Raw genomic sequence first — 22,257 nt, 5'->3', positions numbered from 1 at the left:
GCAATAGGTACACATACATACATATATGTGCATATGTGTGTATCTAGTTTACTTCTAGCCAATGATGAACTCTTATGCCAATGTCTACCTATCATGAAAAAAATAATAAGGCTCAGCCTACATAGATGAGAAAGTCTGCTTGTTAAACACAACAGACACTGGACTATGTTAGACCTACCATGGACATAATAAAATTCTCATATGTTTTAATTCATTTACGCATGCCTGCATTTAATATGCTTTGGGACCATGTCTATAATTAATATGATTTATGAGAAAGGAACACTTCAATATTTGGGGATAAGGCACATGTTTTTTTTTCCTTCTATGAATGAAAAATATAACAAAATAGCTCAAGGAAAAAGTGTTGGCCCATAGCGTTTAACGGTGGACTGACAGAGCCCTGAGTAAACTTGGGAAGTTAACGATATCCTCTTATCTGACCCTGACACATTCGCAGCATGTAATTTACAGAAGCTCTGTCCAGGGAATCTTGACAAATGTTCCTGAGGATGTCAGGGCAATGTTCCATTCTAATGCAAAACAGATGTGGGTCAGACTCCCTCATTCATCACTTACCACAGAGTCTTTCCACAAGGAATAGCATTACCTGCTGTTAGCTCTTCTCCTTTCAGGGACTTTCTCACAATCACAGTAGCCCTCTAAAGAGTGTGCACTCAAACCCACAGCCACTTCAGCAACCTGTCTGAGAACATGACTGGGGGAAATCAAACATACACCAGCTTTGGTTCGGGACTGCTTGAGGATATGTTTGGTAAATGCTAATTGACCCTTTGGGACTTAGAATTCTAACTATAGTAAGGAAAACCTCTATGCTTCGGCACCCTCTGGCACTTTAATGAGATGGCAGTCGGGAAGGTCTCTCTCTAATTTCCCGTAAACTAAACGTGCACTTAAAGAAACACAGAGCACATCCACCCTAATAAGCATGTACCCACGTAGGGCTTTACCTCACGAAACCCTAACTGCATAGACAGCTCAGCCTGAGACTCACAAATAGCTTCCAATAAACTAGAAACACTGCCCTGCTGCCCTGCAATGAATTCAACTCCACCTTAACAAGAATAGAAAATGAGAGGTGGCACACTCCCTTCTCCCTAAAACGTGCCCCTCCACCCAGATCTCAGACAAGATGAAGGACAGCTTGAGATTTAGTGGTTTTGACATGTGGGCTCCTGTTTAGAGGAGAGAATTGTACCCAAACTGCAGCCAAGTGACTCAAAAGGACCCCTTTCTTCCCTTTGCCCTTTCTCTGCCCTAACTAAATATTAGTAGAGAGTTTGTAGCCTTTTCTTTAAAATTAGTCATGCCCCCCTGCCCACCCCCAAGTTCTTATAGAGAGGACTGAGATTGTGTGGAGGTGGAGGACATCTCTGGCATTAACCAAACACATATTCACCTGAGCAAGAGTGAGCTGTCTTGACTATACGCGGACCATGAGTTGGGTTTCCACCTGGGCTATCCATCACTCATTACTTCCTCAGAAATGTTCCTTTAAATGTTGATAGCTTGGTATTCAACAAGTTATAAATATAGTCATGTGACATCCACAAAGGCTCAAACAAGAAATCCTGCCTAAAAATCAGAGAAGGGTTGACCCTGAGCAAGGCGTTTTCCTACAGAGGCACACAGGCAGGGGCATCAGCTCAACAGGGGCCTTGTATGTATCTCAGAACAAGTTATAATAGATTAACTACAACTTTATTTATTTATTTACTCATTTCTTTATTGGTTTTTCGAGACAGGGTTTCTCTATGTTAACTACAACTTTTAAAAATGCAAGGAAGCTGCTTCAGAGACACGAGAGTATTTTGTAAGAGAAAGAAAATGAAGCATTAGTTCCTTAAATGACACTCACCTCTGGTGGTTCAGCACTACGGATTGGCTGCAGGGAGTTCACAGCAAAATATTCCCTTCAATCTAGAAATTGAATCTACCCAGAAATGTGTGATTCTGCAAAGCACACTGTGTGTGTGTGTGTATGTACACATAGGAATGCACAAATACATGGGTATGTGGGTACCTGTGTATTCTCATACATCTAGAGGCCAAAGGATGATTTTCTCAGTCACTTTCCACCTTATTTTCGGGACATGGTCTCTCATGGAACATGAAGCTCACAGATTCAACTAGACTGGACGGATGGCCTCCAAGTCTCAGTGATTTCCCCCCTAGCCTCCATAACTCCAGCGTTGGAACTACAGGCATCCAATGCTGTAGTGTCCAGCTTTTAACATGGGTGCTAGGTATCAGAACTCAGATCTGTGTGCTTGTACAGCAAGCACTTTGTCAACTGAGCCATCTGCCCGTCTCCAAACTGCACACGCTCATATATTAAGTGAAAAAAGCCTAGATCCCCCATGTTCTAACCTGCAAGTGGAAGCTTAAAATGCATCTAAAAAGTAAAAGGAGGAGAAGGAGGAGGAGGAGGTACAGGAAGGTGTGGGAGAAAGGCAGGGGGACAGGGGGCTGCAGAGAGGGTAGATTATGGGTCCATGGGTCTAGTTTGATATAAAAAGTAACAGAAGGTTCTAATTACAGTTGTCAAAAAAATAACTGAGTATTTCAAATCCAGATGTTCCCAATTCAAAAAAAAAGATACGTCAAGGTGGTGGAAAACCAATTACCCTGATCTGAACACCACATATTGTCTATATGCACTGAAGGACCACACAGTGCTTCATAAAGAAAAACATGTTTTTCCAGTGGCGCCAACTCAAAAGGTCTCCCAACTCGCTAGCTACCTCTTCCACTGGACATAGGGCTATTGGCATAGCTAATCTCAGAGACTCCAGTTTACCAACCTCAAGCTTAATGCCAATAGCAATTTTTAAATATTGCACTATACACTGAAAAATATACACCTCTGATGAAACCCAGACAGATTCTTTAGAGGAGGGGGAAAAAACACAAAAACAAAAAACAGTACACAACTAATGACTGAATCAAGTCTTCTATGTTCGCAACACAAAGCATACATTCAGCCCATAATTGAATAAATATGCAAGTATTCAGATTTCCCTAGATATTGCCATTTTGCAAATGCAGTAATAAATTAAAAGCTTTGCATTGCATTCCAGCCACATATAAAGGGTGGATTCAGTCCATAGGCTATGCATGAGCACATAGCAGGGCTCTTCTGTATACTGCTGACTACAGCAGCAAGCTTTTTATTCTAGTAGCCTAGTTATAAACTAAGAAATCACAGTCAGTTTTTCTTTTCCTCTTCAGTGGCGAGAGGAATCCAAATGAGCCTACAAGACCACAGGCCACTGTCTAGTCTGTCTAGTGCACAGAAGGACAGAGCAGACAGAATTGCGATTCAAACCTACTCAGCGCACACACACAATGATAAATTTGCCAGAAAATGTGTGTCTGTGGCCCTCTCTTCAGGGTCAGGATTCCTGAGGCTGTCAGTAGTTGCTGTGTCTCCTCTGTCTATGAAAAGGAGGATTGGGCCAACTCCTTGTTACTTGCACAACAGTCCCCATTATAAATAAGCCAAAGGGCCACAACTAGAGTTGACCTAAGCCAAGGTGCTCCTCGTGCTTTGAAGGGTAGGGACCGCAGTCTGTAAAGCAAAACTCAAGGCCTCAAGTCAGTGACAGCCTCTATGGATTTAACAAAGGAATGAGCAGCAGTCTATTCACTGTGGAGCAGAAACCCCCCTATCCCCCCCACAGCAGAATATGGGTGGCTGAAAACACTCAAATGGCCCAGAGCTCTTCTGGTGTAGCTGAAAGGGGCTCATTTACGATCGTAAACAGCCTTGAGTCTTCATAAACATATGGGGCTTCTCAAACCCTGGGAATGAGCCCGTGGCCCACTTTAGAGAAGAACCAGAAAGGTGCAGAGGCTTTGGAGAGCAGCCGCCTCCAAACGGAACGTGTCTCCATCCCAGCTTTGTTTGACACCCAACAAATCTCTTTAATCAAAATCACTCCTCTTTCTTCCACAGATGAATTTCTGGAGAGCGTGGGAGGAAGGAAGTGGCTCCTCTGGGAACTGGGTTGGTGTGGCAGACCACCTGCTTGTCTGCCTTTGAGAGGCCATCGAAGGTAAGCTGAGGGCACAGGATTGGCTCAGTAATCTGCACGTCAAATGTGCCAAAGAAATGGCTTATCAGTAATATTAGCCTCAGATAGCTTCTGAACATGTACCAAAATGTCCAGAAATAAAAACAAATAAACAAACAAAACAACAGCAACAAAAACAGTTCTCTTGAAGTAAGAGCTGGGTATACCAACAGATCAATCCTTAAACTGTGTTTGCTTGAAGAAACAGCACAAAGGGGGGTGTGAGTAGGGCAAAGTTTTTCCATACATGATAGTAAAGATTTTCATTAAAACAGATGAAACAGAAAAGCACCCATTGTAACTATTCTTAGCTTATTTTTAGTGGCCAAAATCCATCCATATAATAAACTCATCTGTGGCAAAATTTTCCTTATATCTCAATGGACAAGCCACCATTATCCTGCCTTTGCCAGTAAAGAAGGTGAGATCATGCTTAATGCTATGGTCAAAGCAGTCTTGACTTTAACGTATATATATTAACACTTAGCAGCTTCTCCCTAATTAGTTTCAGCATTGACAAATGTTTGTCAAAGGAAACTATACTGAGCGATTGAAATCTAATTTGAAATGGGACCACGACAGTCTAATACATATATGCATGAAACGGAGAAACTGCCTAATAAGCGTAGCTGACACCAAATATGCAATTTACATACATTACACACTAATAATCTCAATTTTAATATTATTCTTTAAAAGCAACTGGATGGGAATTTGAGGTAAAGGCTTTCTTTTGTGAAATGTGACTAAGAACAGAAGTCAATCCCGCACCGTCAATCACCATCTCGTTAGTGTAGAGACTCACCCACTCTCTCTGGTTACATTTCAGGCCTAAGGATCTCAACACTACAAGTGTGTGACTGTTCAACCAGACTGAGACGGATGGTCAACAAATCTGATGAGATCCCCAGACTGACTCTTTCTTCCGGGGGCGCTGAGTCCCGAGCGCTTTCAAGCTGGCACACAAATCTTTATGAGAATTTTTCCCCTTGGTAGATTAGCCATGAAACAGGACAGGTGTACGGGTTATTCGATTACATCTTACCCAAGACCTGGACAAAATCTGAAAGACAGATTCTGTGCATAGCTCTGACCTCAGATATCTGTTAATAACAGTTAAATGCTCTCTAAAACAAAGCCTTTTTTTTTTTTTTTTTTTTTTTTTTGTAATTTAAGCTTATTTTCTTATTTTGTCATTGGTTTCACTCATAAGGCAGAAAGAAACTCTGCCCATGTGCTCCAAACATAAAATGTGCTCATAATGACCCAGATTTATACCAAATGTCATTTTAAGTGTTGCTGGATTGAAGGGGTCTCAAAATTTATAGCCTCTGAGGTTGCAAAGAGGACTTCCTCCTTTTAAGAAGGAGAGGGCTTTAAACTGGGTGTAAGAAAGCCTCTTGCATATCAAATGGCTCCATAGGAAAAAAAAAACAATGATATAAGAGTAAATGAATCAAAACCATATGGATCAAATGTTCCCTAAAATACACAGTTTGAAAAATTAAGGAGAAAACGTACTTGGCAAAAATGTGTTTTCGGTTTTACCAAACCCAAAACATTTGAAGAATCATTTGCAATTGTTGATGAACCCTAAATGCTGCCAAGTTGGCCTATTTTCATATATGACATAAGAATAGAGAATTTCCCCAGATCCCTTGTAACCCACTGATAGCATGTTTCACTCAAGAGCTTGTTGAAAGCTGTCGACAAATACTGCAAAGTTTATAGAAGTAGGTGGGGTGGGGCATGAAATTATAAAAGTTTGTTAATCTAATTGCCCATGTTGGGGGTATTGTCTTTGTGTGTTTTGGGGGTGGGGAAGCACTGGGGGTAGCATTTCATGCAAAGGAGAGTTAATTAAAAGAACATGGGTCACATGTTAACGAGCCTCATGTCTTAAGTGTGTGGTAATATTTCCTTGCAGTCCAACTTCCAAGTTGGTGTCCTCTGTCTGTCCCACATATGTAGGGAGAAACTGAAAACAGTGTCTGGGAGTGATAAGGGATAAAAATTATCTGTGTGTGTGTGTGTGTGTGAGTGTGAGAGAGAGAGAGAGAGAGAGAGAGAGAGAGAGAGAGAGAGAGAGAGAGAGAGAGAGAGAGAGAGAGAGAGATTGGGGGAATATCTGTATTGGCCTCACAAGAGAATATGACCTTTCAAAGGAAGATTACTGCTACCAGAGAAAGATTTCACTATAATGAGTTGGGTGGTCTTCTCAGGGAGTACTGGAGCCTCATTCTGAGCCCTGCTTCCTAGAAGTCAGACAGCTATTTGGAAAATAGAAAAGATCAAGGTTTTAACCTGCCCTTCCCCTGTCCATCTTTCAGACTCTCGCCTCAAGTCTCCTGAAAGATCCAGCCTTTTTCAGCAAATGGAAGACTAGCCCTCCATTTGCAAAGTCACTTGACCAGGCTCACAGGCAGTTCAAGGCCCATTATGAAAACATCTTACCACATGATGCTTCCCTTGGCAGAGACCAGCAACAGAAATGTGTGACTCATGGTCACAGAAAAGTAACAAGGGGAAGGTGGATGGAGAGAGGGTGGGGACCATTTGGAAAATGATGTGCCTACTACTTTATCAAAAAGCTAGAAATTGGCTAATCACAGTGGCTCATGCCTGTAAATCCAGCATTGGGACACTGGGGTAGAAAAATTGTTACAAGTCAAGGCCCACCACATATAGAGTGAGACCTTGTGTCAAGGAAGAAAAGAAACAAACAAACAAAACACTAGAAAATCCCATTACACATTGGTTCCCATACTAGTTTGAACAGTCAACAAAATATCAACATCAGTGATACTTGAGAAAATGTCAAACAAAATACACAAATATCTTAAATATGCACAATAGACTCCACCAAAGATATCTACAATGAATTGGCCACAGAATTTTTTTTTAAATCCTATCAGATGGAAAACTCTATTGGCTACCATCTCAATTTTCAGAAAGTCTTAACAAGAAGAAGAAAAATAAATAAATAAAAATAAGCCAGAATCAATGTATAAAAATGTCACTAGTGGTTGTCCTGGAAAAACTTCTATACAGTCTATGTGGAATATTTTTATTACTGGTAGAAATTAAAAAGATGAATGAGAATCGGTCAGGCTTATCAAAAAATTCTAAGTTAACCTAAGCTTAAAACCTAAACTCAGGGGCTGGAGAAAAGGCTCAGTAGCTTTGAACACTGACTGCTCTTGCAGAGGATCTGGGTTCCGTTTCCAGCATCCACATGGTGACTCACACGTGCCTGTAACTCTAGTTCCAGGAGATTCAACGTCCTCTTCTGATCTCTGTAGACACAAGGAATTCATATGGCGCACACACATCCATGCGGGCAAATCACTTATACACACAAAATAAAATGAGTAAATCTAAAACCAAAAGCTAAATTCAACCCCCAACACTGGAAAGAAAACACACACACACACACACACACACACACACACACACACACACATACACACACACCACAACTTAGAAAGCTAGTCTCTGCTAATATTTTCAAATGTGACTAAAACTCCTGTCTCTGCTTTGCTTTGAAGTGTGTTTCATTTCTACTCACTCAATAATAGACTAGACTCCAAGGCAACAGGCCAGAATCCTGGATTCTAATTCCAGCCCCTTTACACTGATGGTGGAATACAGTCTCTGGTCCTGCCATTGAATTGTCTGCTCCACAGATAGCAAGACAGAGGTGGAGAAAGAAGAAAAGCAAGTGACAATCACACCAGCTCTGTTTTTTAGGGTCACATGATCCAACCAATGTGACAATAATGGGATCTCTGTAAAGCAGAAACTACAGGACCACCACTCAATTTTTACTGTCTCTTCACCTAACAGGTAACCCAAGTCATTAGAAGTGGGTTTGTCAGCCGGGTGTGGTGGCACATGACTTTGCTCCCTCAGGGATGCAGAATCAGGTGGATCTCTGATCTACAAAGCAAGTCCGGAAAAGCCAAGGCTACACAGGGGAAGCCTATCTCGAAAGAAAATAAAATTGGATTCGTCATAACTTTCCTTATGCTAATTTCTAATGAAGCCTGACAACCAAACCACTCCAGGCATCTTTTATCTCAATAGAGGCATTGAAAAGAAGCAATCGATCCCAGGGGGTTGCAGAAATCTTAGATTTAGTCTCAGTTTTCTCCTCTGTTACTTTATAAAAAATGCTTGGATACTGCAGAATCACTTACTCCCTGTCTTGTTCTCAAAACTGCCTGAGGGACTCTGTTCTCTTTTCTGATTCATTTGGGAGCACTGTAAAAACTATGATGGCATGGAAGCCTATGTGGTGGTCTACAGCAGAACCACAGAATGCACTTGTTATTCATGAATTTAAGTGTGGAACTGATATAATATGTAAGGTGAAATAAAGAAATGCAACCAGGAAAGTGCAACAGAGGGGAGGACATCCTATTGGGACTCTAGGTGAGAGACGCATGGGAGAATGGGGAAATAGAAGGATCCAGAGGGTCCTAGAAACTTACAAGAAGAACATTATGACAGGTGGATCTGGGCCCAGGGGTCCTGCTCAAACTATGGCACCAGCCAAGGACAATACGTGCAGTAAACTTCGAACCCCTACGCAGATCTAGCCAATGGACAGGACATTCTCCATGGTTGAGTCGAGAGTGGGGACTGACTTTCACATGAACTCTGGTGCCCCATATTTGACCACGTCCCCTGGATGGGGAGGCCCGGTGGCACTCAGAGGAAGGATAGCAGGCTACCAAGAAGAGACTTGATACCCTATGAGCATATACAGGGGAGGAGGTCCCCCTCAGTTACAGCCATAGGGGAGGGAGTAAGGGGGAAATGGGAGGGAGGGAGGAATGGGAGGATACAAGGGATGGGATAACAATTGAGATGTAATATGAATAAATTAATAATATGTATAATTAAATTAAAAAAGAAATAAAGAAATGCAGAGGAAATCGCCTGTGGGATTTTTTTTTTTCCATTGCTAGATATGGAATGACTCCACCCTGCCACCAACTTTGAAGTCACTGACAATTTTCTTGAGGGTGAGTATTAATGGCCAGAAGATCAATTTCTAATATGGCCACTTCTGTAATACTTCTACAGCATTATTCCTTGACTGTTGCATACAAGAAACTAGCCACTTCATGTGCAGAGCTGGCGGTCCTGTCATTTCATTACAACTGAAGATGGCTCGGGTAGTAAGAACACAGGCTGCTTTTCCAGAGGACCTGGGTTCAATTCCCAGCACCCACGTGGCAGCTCACAAGGCATGCGACTCTAGACTCTAGAATCTGGCATCCTTACCCGTGCAGGCAAAAACACCAATGCACATAAAACTTTAAAAAGGGGGGCGGGGGCTGTTCTCTGGCCTCCACGTGACTGATGTTAAAATTTGCAGAGCCTTTCTATGCTGCTTGTAAACTCTGGAAGAAGTTTCTATATGAGACTCTTGAGTGTTAAAAAGCTGGCTGCTTAAGTAAGTCTGTCATTGTCATGTAAAATCGCATCCCCAAATGCCAGTACTTGGAAATCAAAGGAGCTAATCGTCCTGTAGGAAGGCTTCCATTGTTTTCATGTTGTTATTGCCTGCTGAGGTTTAAAGCCACCTCTTGCTTTTTTTTTTTTTCCTTAAGCCCAGGATGTGCTATAGGAATCTATAAAACTTAATTACATTTACTGTTACAAAAAAGGATTTATGAACTTTTGCCTTGAGGCGGAAATGTTTATTTCATTGCCTTTGCCAGCCAGTCTTTTCAACTCCTGTGGCTTTGAACTTCTCAGCTGCTCAGAGTTATCACCATTGCACAGAGCCCGAGAGCTCCTCTCCGAAGAAGCACGCCACAAGTTAAAAAAGCCAGAGAAGGCAAAGATATATGAGTCGTTATTTTGGCCACCCTTTGTGCCATTAAAATCTCATTTTCTGCCTATTAGAATACCCTCTCAGTGCTTAGGCAGCGGTGATAGCCCTCGATTAGTGTGTAATTGGGTATAATTGTCTTTTCACTTTTCATTTGTGTCATTCGGAGCTTCTCCCTGTTTTTCTCACCACCAAGAGGAAAAAAAGAGGTAGAGAAAAGATAAAGCTGTTAAAACTCTCACTCTTGGCCCCAAAGAGATCCAAGATTGCAATTATAGATTGCAATCCCTTTGTGACATTTCTCCAAATTTAGTGGGTGGCTCTCCTCCACCACCTGGGCCAAGAGCGCTCTAATAAAATCAAGCTATCTGTATTTAAACAACTGCTAATAATGTCAAGTTCAGACAGATGCCACATGTAGGAAATTTAACCATCCCTCTGACATGCAATTATCAGGGCAATTTATTACTGCAATCTCCCAAGAAAAGCTCATAGTCCAATGCAAATTAGAAAAACAATTACAAACGTCCAAATATTTATATAGTCCCAAAGACTAGCAATTCTCCTAATTTGTGTGCCTATAACTCATTCACTGTAGGTTCTTCTCTCAACTGGGACTCTCTGTCCCTCTCTCTCTCTCTCTCTCTCTCTTCCCCTCCCTCCATTCTCTCCTCCCCCCCCCTTCTACTCTCCCATGCCTCCATTTCTCTTTCTGCCTCCCCCTCTTCCTTCCCTCCCTCCCTCTCCCTCTGTTCCTCTTCCCCCCCACCCCCACCACACCTCCCCACCCTCGCCTCCGCGCCTGTCTTCTACTCTCCCACTCCTCCTCCTCCCTCTTCACCTCTCCCTCTACACAACTTCTCTGCTTCCTCTCCAATCCTTCTGTTAGGTCTTCGGTGTTTTCTGAGGAGGACTTTTATTCAAAATTCAGTCAGCTGGCTGACCAAATACTATTTGAAACATTCGAAATTTTGATGGTTTGACAAAAAAAAAAAAAAAAAAAGAACAGAAAAGAAAAGGAACCCCAACAGGTTTGTAAGGTTTTCAAGCAAGGCTCAGAGCTAGGGACAAGAAAAGACACAAGACAAATGCCTTGACAACTAAGCATAAACACAGAAACTCCATGATTGCGTCAGAAATCACTTGAATTCTAAGTCCAAGCTACAAGTTTTGATGCCTCCAGTATAAAAGGAAGAGAGAAAGGAAACTCGAAAACTGAAATCATGTGGCTTGTATAAAGAATACATTATGGTTTACATTTGGCAATTCATTACACTGCTGCCTCGGGGAATTTACTATTTGATTCTGGTAACGGCAAATCATCTGTCTAGAAGCACGGGACTGACCTGAGGTGAAAGGCCATTGCCAATGGCGGGGTTCATGGGGTTGGAGGGCCCCGACGGAGGCACAAAGCTGTCTGTATAGCTTGAAAATCCATGCCTGGTGCTGGGGAGGCAGTATGCAGAGCTGCTGTCTGCATTCGAAGGAATAGTGCTTTGGTGAACAGTGCTGGGCGGAAGTGGTTGAGGTCTGTGAACGGTGCTGCTGGGATCCGACACGGCTGAAAGGAAGAAGATGAGCAACCATGATGTTCTCTGGGAGACCAGCAGGGCAGGTTCAATGCAAACGTTGCCATTCATAGTTACCACTGGTCAGATACCGTGTGAACTTCCAACTACGTGTCCAACCATGCATGTGTAAAAATCACACAATAAATACAGTTGTGTCTGTCTTGGCTTGTCTATAAGCACATACCCTCCAGGGCACACTCACATAGAAAATGAACAAAGAAACCACACTGGCAATACTAACGAGCCAATCTGGTTAGTGAACGCAATGTAGTCACTACAGGTACCGAATTTCTCATCCACTATACTCTGAAAGCACTAACGCCTGAACAGGACACCAGAGTTCCAACCGTTAGAGACACTGCCTTTCACAAACCCAAAAATGATAGCCTTGCAATTTATCATTATCCCTCTTCCCTCTTGTCCTAACAAAGGATGACTTTAACAAAGCTTACTTACCCTCCCTGAATTACTATTGCAACTAGTTACTGCTCCAGAACCTCCATCGATTGCAACCAGAGGAGAAAAATCCCAGGTTTCTTTGGGAATGTTGCATTGTTTTAAAGCATTGAAATGGTGTTACCTCACAGCACCATTTATCTAAAGAAGTTTAAATATAGCATAAAGTATTTCTCAGCCACACAAGATATGTAGGGGTAAAGCTGATGCCATGAGATTGGCAAAGCAACAGCATCAGTGGCAGCATCACAGACAGAATGCACTGTAAAACAACCAAGGGAAAGCAACTGGGAGCTACATTTTCGTCACCGTCTTTCTCTTCCTAGATACCTTGTGGAATAGATGTGGGCTGGTAAGAGGTCTCCGACAGCTGGTATGTTGGCAGGGTCGGCATGGCGGTGGGAGGGAATCCCCCCGGAATGAGATGGTTGAAAGCCATCAGTTGATTGGCCCCAGCTTGCTTCCTCCATCTTGCACGGCGGTTGCTAAACCAGACCTATGGATTTAATTTAAAATTTGAGGATTTCACTGATGAAATAATAGTACATTCTTAATGAATTTTTCATGCTAAAACAGATTAAAGGACCCTTACTGACAGGGCAGATACAGGCAAGAGCCCTCTGTCTTCTGTAATACATTGGGGTGAAAGGGGAGTGAAATGTCAGGGGTCAGGAAAGGGGCTATATTGACCCTACATAGTCTTGCATCAGCTCTAGTGAAGCTGTTGATGACCACGAACAGGGATGGTTCTGAACGGTAAATGTTCTTTATTGCTGTATTCATTGACCGTGCACCATCATATCGCAGCCTTCCAGAAAAATCCATTCAGGCCCTTGGACAACCCCACATTCCAACATTCACACAGGTGGCACATGTCCTAAATTTGAGGTCAACTACATACATACATACATATGTATATGTATGTGTATGTATATGTATTTCTGTATGTCTATGATCAGTGTAAGTATAGGTCCTAGATCAGTGGCCCTCAATCTTCCTAACTCTTCAACCCTTTAATACAGTTCCTCATGATGTACTGACCCCCGACCATAAAATTATTTTTGTTGCTTCTTCATAACTATACTTTTGCAACTGTTAGGAATTGTAATGCAAACATCTGTGTTTTCCAATGGTCTTAGGTGAGCCATGTGAAATGGTCATTCAACTCCCCCAAAGGTGTCACAAGAGAAACACTCTCCTGGATAGTCCCATGAAGTCAACAGAAGTTCATATGAGTAGAACTCCTTTTCTCACCTCTTCCAGAGTGTGACACACCACACAAACCTCAACTAGAATCGATGCCCATAATAGGCTTCAAACAAAAGGAAAGATTTTGCCAGGAAAATAGTTAATTACTTCTTTTGGTACCTGTATTATATGCTATTATGCTTTGTACCGAACAATAGTAATCACCTATGTTCTGAAAATTCTGTTGGAAAGCAATTTTTTCATCAACTAATTCAAAGCCTGGGTCTTTCTTGTATCAAAGGGGAAGAGAAAAATGTAGCAACCAGCAATATAGCTGAACATCTAATATTTTGAATGGTATTATATAGGTCTTTAATACATTTCAAGATCTTACCAAACTGTGATTTAAATTGCATAATTAAAATGTAAAACTTGATGTAAATTTTTCAGGGTGCACACATAGGATACACCACATGACAAGAGAGGATTCCCATGAATCAAAAGTATTCATATTTTTATGCAGAAGCTCACCGAGATTTAACATGGAAAAAGCATAGCATTTGAGGAGATGAGATGGGAGCTTGGGATTCAGGCAGCCTCCTTCGCAGAGCCCAGAAGAATTGCTCACAGAACATGGAAGCTCCGTGTTAGGGAGTGAAGGAATCAGAAAAACTTTGGAGCGAGGACAGAGTTTCTGCTCATTTTAAAAGTTAGCCATGGTTCTCACAAGGAATATCCCCCTAGATAGAGGTCACAGTAGAGAGTAGAAAGACTTGACTGAGCCTGACTAAGAAGAAAGAAGTTGACAGGGAAACATCCTTGCTTAGAATGTTCATAGGAGATCATTTGCAAGAATCCGTTTCCTCCCTCCACCACGTGGGTTCCAGGAGTCGAACTCAGGCCCTCGGGCTTGGTAGAAAGCACCTTTACCCACTGAGCCATCTCACCAGGCCCAAATATTAACTTTTTAATATTCCTTATGTTTCCAGGTGAGGGAAAAGGTAATCCAGTGTTTTCCCACATTGATAAATAATTGAATTAGAACCTCATTTGGTTTAGTAAATTCCCACCTGGCATAGCAGAACCATGAACACTTGATTTCAAGCCTGAATTGATTGTACTTTCTCCCTACAAGTCTAAACCATGATGACTCCCAGGGGGGCATCATGGGAAGAAAACCATTTTCAAGGAAAAACTTGGGACAACTCATGTTATAGAAAGAGTTTAGGGGTGAGAAGTCATGCTTGAAGGTATTTACCGTACTCCCCGCTGTAGTCAGACTTTACATGATAAAGCTACAAGATTAAAAGACCATCCAGATTCAGTTAAGGCTCTTGCTTGCTTATTCAAAATTACCTACAAGCCACACAGTCCCAGATTTCTGTGCTATCCTGGGAGAAGTGAATGGTTAGATGTTCCGGGGTGACTTACTCCATGTAGTCACCATTCTGAATTCCAGTGCACCCCTTCACGAAGCACCCAGAAAGCTGTACTTGGATATTGCTGAAACGTGTTGCCCAACTCTCTGCCCACTGCCTTCTATACCCATTAGATAAACCCTGGTTGGGTTGACCAGGGTTGGCTATGCCTGACCAACCCCGTGCTTCAAAATGCATTCTACTGATGCCATAGCCCAAGGTTGGAGAGTAGAGGTTGACTTTGCTCAATCATAATGAAGAAATAAACACCACTTTCCATGGTTTCCTTCAAAAGACAGAATCCAAACAAACTAGATGGCTAAGGATTTGAAGCTTGTTCTCATTTTCCTTTCCCAGACTGATAATAATTAGTGCTGGAGATGTAGCATAAGGTCAGGAGGGGTTAATTTTTAAATGTTTATGTTTATGGTAGAGCATCTATTATAGACACAATTAAAAGAAAAATGTTTTCTTTTTTGGGAGGCAGAGTCACAAGGATAGGGTAAACCTGGGAGGACTAGAAAGTGAATGTGATTTGGGCTCATGATATGAAATTCCCAAGTAATCAATAAAGATACTATGTTAAAAAGAACTGATAGGAAGGAGCTACATGCTACAGCTCAATGGTAAAGGATTTGCTTAGCATGGAAGAGGTCTCAAGTTTAAACTCGGCCATTACAATTTTTAAAAAAAATATCAAGAAAAATAGTTGAGAAGCAAATCTTTACTGAAAAACAAACGTCAACAAGAAGTTCAGGGCTCCCAAAGAAAATACTCCTAATGATTAAATGGAAGCTCCCTGTATCCAGAGTGCTATTCTAGGGAGAACCAGGCACAGGGATGACAGACCTGCTTGTCTCTGGCCATTTAACCAGAGGTTTTTAATGATCTAGCCAATGTCAGCTTCAGGGCTTCTAGAACCACCTATGCTTGCCATGTATATCCCTAAAGGGAAACCATACTGATGCAGAAAATAGGAGACAGCCTTTGCCTCGTGTTTTGAAACTCAGGAAAACATCTTCAACTTCCAGTTGGAAAAAAGAAAAGCTGCCCTTAAAATGTCCTTTATTTTAAAGACCTTTGCCAACCAAGCATGAGATACCAGAATGGTGTCATCACCCTATACTTAACTGAGGAAGAAAATCAAATTCCTCTACTCAGAGGCCCCCTTTAGCTCCGCCTAGAATCATCAATGACTAACAGGAAATAAATGCATAATCTACTGTACCGTGTGAATTCATAATGAGGAATGGTTTCATCCCCAACACATAGAATTTATGATGTAATTACAATTATTTAAAATGTCTCCTTATTAAAGGCTAAAGAGATGACTCAGAAGTTAGGAGTACAGGTTGATCTTCCAGAGGACCAAGCACACGAGTGTTGGCTTGCCACTGCCTGCAGCTCCAGTTGTAGGGAATCCAAACCTCTTTTCTGGACTCCTCATGCATTATGCACTCATATGGTACACAGACATAAATATAGGCAAAACACTCACACGCATACAAAAATGTATATATATTAAAGAAATTTCTCCATATTTTGAAAAGAGTAACCATAATAAATAAATGAATAAATAAATAAATAAATAAAAAACAAAAACTGGCTTTTGGTGTTCTAAGAGTGTCTTTGTCAATAGGCAGAAAGAACAAGGTTTACAAAGTCAGTGACATCACTGTTAAGTGTAATTCTATAAACTATAAATCAGTGTAATTTCTTCTCTCTGCATCACCTCTTCTGGCTTTCCTATCACTGCTAGCATGATAAGCAAGTAAGGGCAGGAAGCACACATTGGTTGATATCCTACTATCATGCACAGTTAATTGCCTATATTGTCTCTATAATATTAAATATGTTAAATATTCCTGAGTCAAGTTTTTGCTTCAGTTGATGAGTGAATGAGCAGCCCGGCTCATTTTTACCTGTCCAAAGTCTTATTGCTTTGCCATTGAGTCCATCAATAAAATGATAGCTACACCTCTTTTTAAAAAATGATCATGGACTGGTGCTAGACCCACTGCTAGTACTCAGTGGCAGGGGATGTGCTTAGTCCTGCTGCAACTTGAGGTGCCAGAGTAGGTTGGTACCCTTTGAGGGTCTCCCCTTCTCTGAGAAAGAGAGGAGGGAAAAGGGGCATAGGGGTGGGGCTGGTAGGAGAGGATGGAGGTGGCTGGGATCAGGCTGTCAAGTGATCAAATAAGTAAATTAATTAATAAATAATAAATACATAAATAAATAGTGGGACAAACCATTAAAAAAGCAAGGATGATCTTCACATAGATTTCTACATTTTAATATCCGATGGTTATTTAAGATAAAGTTTAAACCATTCAGAAGTTCCCCTATAACATCATGATAACCACGAGGTGAAAAATAATGGTTTCAAAATAAGAATATAATTTTTATAAAATTTCCCTTCATGACAAAGTGACCAACTTGTTCACACTCCACACTGTAAGGTGGGGTAGGGAGGGTTAGCAGCTCCACAGTGAAAATGCAGGAATGCTTTTTAGTCAACAAGGCACCGTGCAAACTAGTCAAACCTCAAACCCCAGCTCCCTAGCTGCTACCACATTGTCCTTGAATGCTTTGCTTGGTGTCTGTGGAGTTCTGGTCTCTCACTTGCTAAGTGAGAAACGTAAAATTACTGCAAGACACAATTGTGATCATTTGCATGGACAATATGGTAAAGCACTCAAAAAAATGTTTAGGATCGATCAAGTGTTCAATAAATACTAACTATAAAGTTAAAATCTCACCCAGACACTTCTGAGAAAACCAAGTAAATTAAAGCCTGGCCTTAATTAAAGTGTCTTTCACTCCGCAGGCAACAGCCAAAGCCTTTTGTGCCAATGAGTAAACAAGGAAGTGCCCACAGAACACCTCACATAATTGAGAGCCAGTTTGACTTGAATGGTGGCGTAGGTCAAATTTGCTTCCAAGTTTCATGGATTAGTGCTAATTGTCCCGTGGTGTGAGCCTAATTTCTACCCATCAATAAATTACTTGTTCACATTTTTGGTTTGTCCTCAAAAGGCAGTCTAACCTACATTATTCCAGATGGGTTATTTCAAATGCAATTTGAAAAATGGGAAGGAAAACATAAGACTCTCTCCTTTGAACCAGAATTCCACGGGACTGTAAAATGCTTCATTAAACACCAGCTTCTGTAATGTGTACTGTTACCAGGCCAAGGAGAGCCCACGCCAAGTAGGTAACTTCGGGACAGATTGCTGGTTCCTCAGGACCTTCTCACTCCCTCCCACCTCCTCCTACCCCTCCCCAGCCCTCCCACACATCAGTATCGCTACCCAGCTCTAGCCTATGTATGGAGGGAGAGCAGGCAGTGGAGGATTGCCTGTCCTCACATGTGTCAGGGGTCTAAGGACACGTGCACACCCAGTCATCTGCATCTTGACATATCAAGAGCAAGGTCCCACGGAGAGTGGCAGGTAAAATACAGTTTCATTCCATTAGGAAATACAGGCTTTTCTATACCCATCCTACCTTCTAAACTAAAGTATGTTAGGTGACTTTAAGACTCCTTTGGGTTTTTTTGAGAATCCCAGCTTTGTAGTGAAGAAGATCCTGACTGATCGTGCTGCCTAATTATTTTTCCTTTCCCTTATTTTTCTTTATTTTATTTTACTTATGTGTATGGGTGTTTTAACTGCACGTTTATCTGCACATCGCATGCATGCCTGGTGGCCCACAGAAGCCAGAAGAGGGCATCTGGTCATCTGGGACTGGAGTTACTGATGGTTGTGAGCTGCCATGTAGGTTTTGGGAATTGAACCAGGGTCCTCTGCAAGGGCACCAAAGTACTCCCAACCACTGAGCCAACTCTCTAGACTCTGCTGGTAGCTTTTAGGTTAGGGATACAGGAGAGATGATATTTGGAGATATGAAATGCAGAGACATTCTTCCGAGCTAACACTTAGATAAATAGACAGACACGCAGACACAGACACACGCACTCGTACACATGCATGCATTTGCGAACCAATCTCATATCTCCCAGATCTCCTGAAATCCATCCATGTTTACCCTGGTGGTCCTTGAACCCACACTGAGATCACCTGATATAGCTTACCCCATACTTGAAAAATGGAACTCAAGTCCAAGCTCAACAAACCACTCTTGGCAAACTGGGGCCAAAAGCCACACCTTCTGTCTCCTGGTATATAATGCTGTTTCTGCAGGTAGCTGTACTTCCTGTCTTCTCTCCTCTCAAAAGTAAGAAACTCGCCTATTGCATTCTGAGATGAAATACTTATGTTTACATGCCATAAACATTTGCAAATACTTCTGTCTCATTAAAACCGCCATGCTTCCATTATCTGCTTATGAACACCTACCCAAAGAATTCAGTAGTCTGTCTTTGTGGGGTTTTTTTTTTTTTTTTCCTGATTTCCTTCTTTTTTTTTTTTTTTTTTTTTTTTCTCCCTCTTCCTCTGACATTATCTGTAGGCAGAGCCTTTGCTGCACAACAGAGGACCTTAGACTTTTGTGTGCTCAGCTTTGGCAGTAAGAAACGGGACTGTCCAAATGAATTTCTATGAAACACTGACAAAGGCCTAAGTTATTATAGCTTTAGTTTCATCTCTATCCAGAGGAGACTGGAAATATTTTTCCTCAAAGGGGCAGAACATGGAATGTAGACATGGTTTGGGGTTTGAGGGTTTGAGGTTTGGTTTTCCCAGGTGCCTCAAATTAAAGTAACTCACACTTTCTGGCTATCACTCAAAGTGGGCTGATTTAGCCACTGCTTTCCCAGATCTTCCTGAACACTCCAGCATTTTCTGCTGGCATTTTAATCAGTGATTAACTGCTCCCTTCTTTTTCCTACTGGGTTAAGTAAAATATCCATATGCTGGTTGTTCTAGGGAATTTGTTAGACTGTAGATCATAGCATGGTGCAAGCTGTGATGTGTCTCGAGGGACCTAAAGAAGCCAAAAGGAATGCAAAGAGACACCGGGTTAAAGCCACATTAAGACAGCTGTTACATTAATGAGGGCCCTGCTTTGGAGGAGAGGTCACCATAGAGAAAAATATGAACCACTCTTTATTGGTTTGATCCTTGTCCTCTGAAAGTTAATAGGCTATTATTATTATGGCCTGGCTTTCACTGAGCCAGATGAGAATGTTGGGTCCTATACAAGCTAACCAACATTTGGGCTTGAAACTTATTCTGTTCCCTTCTTCGTTTTTGACAAAGGCAAGAACGAACACACTTCAGATTTTTCATTCTTCTTTGTCTCATCATTCTAAAGTTTTGTTTTTTATTCACACTGCATTCAGAGCTGATTATGAGTCAATCTTTAGAAGCCACCAGTACCCAGGTTTGGCCAGCCATGGAATACAAGAGCTAAAATCCTGAAATAGAATTGACACTCGATGGGAAATCACTGGACTTCACCTGGCATTTAAACACCGGGCATTCACTGGACTCTAACAGAAACAAAATAGATGTGATAAGGCTTTTTATGTATGTTATATCACAGCTATAGTACTACACATAAAAGAACTACTGATGCTCTCTACCCATTTCACTGGGATACAGAGTAAATGCTTCCTGGCCCGTGGCTAGAGAAGATGGTTTCTGTCCTGTGCAACAGAGAGGAGCACTCTTTCCCAGTAAAGTGGGAAGAAGAACTCAACTGCTGCAATCATTTTTTCATTTTTCGTGTGTGTGTGTGTGTGTGTGTGTGTGATCACATGGAGAAGGAGTCCGTGCATCTGTGTTCACGTACATATGGAATTCCAAGATCGATGTTGGGAATCATCTCTCTCTTTCCCACTTTTTCCACTGAGTCAATTGAAGCCAAAGCTGGCCAATTTTTGGTACTAGCCAGCTTTCTCTACTGATGTCTGTCTCCTCCCTTTGAGGCTGAAATTACAGGTATGCTGCCATGCCCAACAGCATCTACATAAGTCCTGGGGATCTTGCTGTGGACCTCAAGCTTGCTCAGCAAGTGCTTTCACCACTGAGTAATGTCCCCAGTTCAATACTTCCAATGTTACATCAGTGGCTCTTCTCTTCATCCTTCTAACCCACCTCCAGCTACCTACTTTCCACCCCAGAATACTTCCACCACCATCCCATCCTTGTCAAACCCACAATCTACTTCTTGCCACAGCCCCCTCACCTCCACCCCCCCCCCGTTTTTTTTTGTTTTGTTTTGTTTTTTTATGAATGTGAGCCTGATAGCCTGACAGCCAAGCAAGCCTTCATGGATATCCTGAGCCTGCCTCTGCACCCATCCTTCTCCCAACAGTCCTCTGTTAATACTCCAGCTGGAGGGGACGAGCTGCTGATCTCTCAGAATGCCTGGATGGGAAAATGAGTGGTCATCTCATATTTAGCGCAGGCATTTCCAACTTTGTCCCTGTGTTGTACCCTTGGATGAATATGTGTTCTTCCTCATCTCTGTCCAATAAATTTTCCTATTTTCTCCAAGATTTCATTTTTTTTCTTTTCTCCACCCACATGATGCATTTTTATCATCACTTGACACTTGCTTGGTTTGTTGTTTGTGATTATTTGTATGTTGGCCTCATTCTTAGACTGCAGCTCCTAGAGAGAAGTGCTTTTCATATCTTCACTCCCTGACTGTCCTAGTACAACGTAGGTCATACGGAAGGCTGAATAAAGCAATCTCTTTCCCTAGACTCTGCAGCTGGAAGAAGCTGTTTCAATAGACAGGAACTGTCCTGGACAGGTGAAAGCGTAGATCAGTCTAAGGATCATGTCAACAACTTTGACCCTGAAATGCTCGGTGTGCCGTATGGCATTTCCAGACACAGAAATTCAACTTCTGGGAGGATCAGATGTCCTGGGAGCCCCTTAGTCTTGTGTAATGGACCCAAAAGTGGAAGTGGAAGTTCACCCACTGATTATGAAAACATTGTTGTACACTCAAGAGAGATGTGTTAACTTAAATACCCTCTTCTGGAAACCTTCCCAAGACTTCAAAGGATAAATTTGGGGCTGGAGAAATGGCTCAGCTGCTTAAACGTGCTTGAAACCAAGTCTGATGGTCTGAGTTCAGTCTCTAGAACCCACATGGAGGAAGGATAAACTAACTCTGCTACAACTTGTTTTCTGACCTCTGTCTCCCTCCCTCCCTCCCTCCCCCCCCTCTCTCTCTCTCACACACACACACACACACACACACACACACACACACAGTTAATTAATGTAAAAATAAGAAAGATAACGAAACACGATTGTTGTCCTGGTTCTCTTTCTGTTGCTGTGATAACCTAGACCAAAAGCAACTCAAGGAGGCAAGGAATTCATCTCCACTTATGCCTTACAGTCCATCATCCATTTAAGGAAACCATGGCAGGAGCCTGGAGGCAGAAGCCGAAGCCGAGACACGGAATGATGCTGCTTACTGGCTTGATTCTTCTAGCCTGGACCACTTGCCTAGGGATGGCACCTCCACAGCAGCTAGGCTCTCCTACATCAATTAGCAATCAAGAAAATTCCCCCACAGACATGCTCTTAGGCCAGTCTGATGGAGGCCATTCCTCAGTTGGACACATTCCTCTTCCTACGGGTGTCAGGTTGACAAAATCAGACATCAAAATGATCTTAAAAATAACACAACTGCTTCCAAACTACACAATCTGTAAAAGAGAGGACTACTGCACATGCTTTTCCACATTCTCCTAA

At 42.0% G+C, this 22,257-nt stretch overlaps 1 protein-coding gene across 1 annotated transcript in view; it reads right to left on the bottom strand.

Annotated features, from left to right (window-relative positions):
- The window catches only part of Pax3 (paired box 3), a 97,292-nt gene that overhangs the window by 7,616 nt on the left and 67,419 nt on the right, over positions 1-22,257 (bottom strand). The window contains exons 6-7 of the mRNA XM_051154018.1: positions 12,300-12,465; positions 11,289-11,503 (exon numbers count right to left, since the gene is read on the bottom strand). Coding sequence (XP_051009975.1) covers positions 11,289-11,503; positions 12,300-12,465 — 381 coding nt within the window. The remainder of the gene's footprint in view (positions 1-11,288; positions 11,504-12,299; positions 12,466-22,257) is intronic.

Source organism: Acomys russatus, chromosome 12 (assembly GCF_903995435.1).
Source record: "Acomys russatus chromosome 12, mAcoRus1.1, whole genome shotgun sequence".
NCBI classification, from domain to species: Eukaryota; Metazoa; Chordata; class Mammalia; order Rodentia; family Muridae; genus Acomys; species Acomys russatus.
Note: the sequence above shows the minus strand (reverse complement) of the source record. Positions and strands in the feature narration are given on the sequence as shown.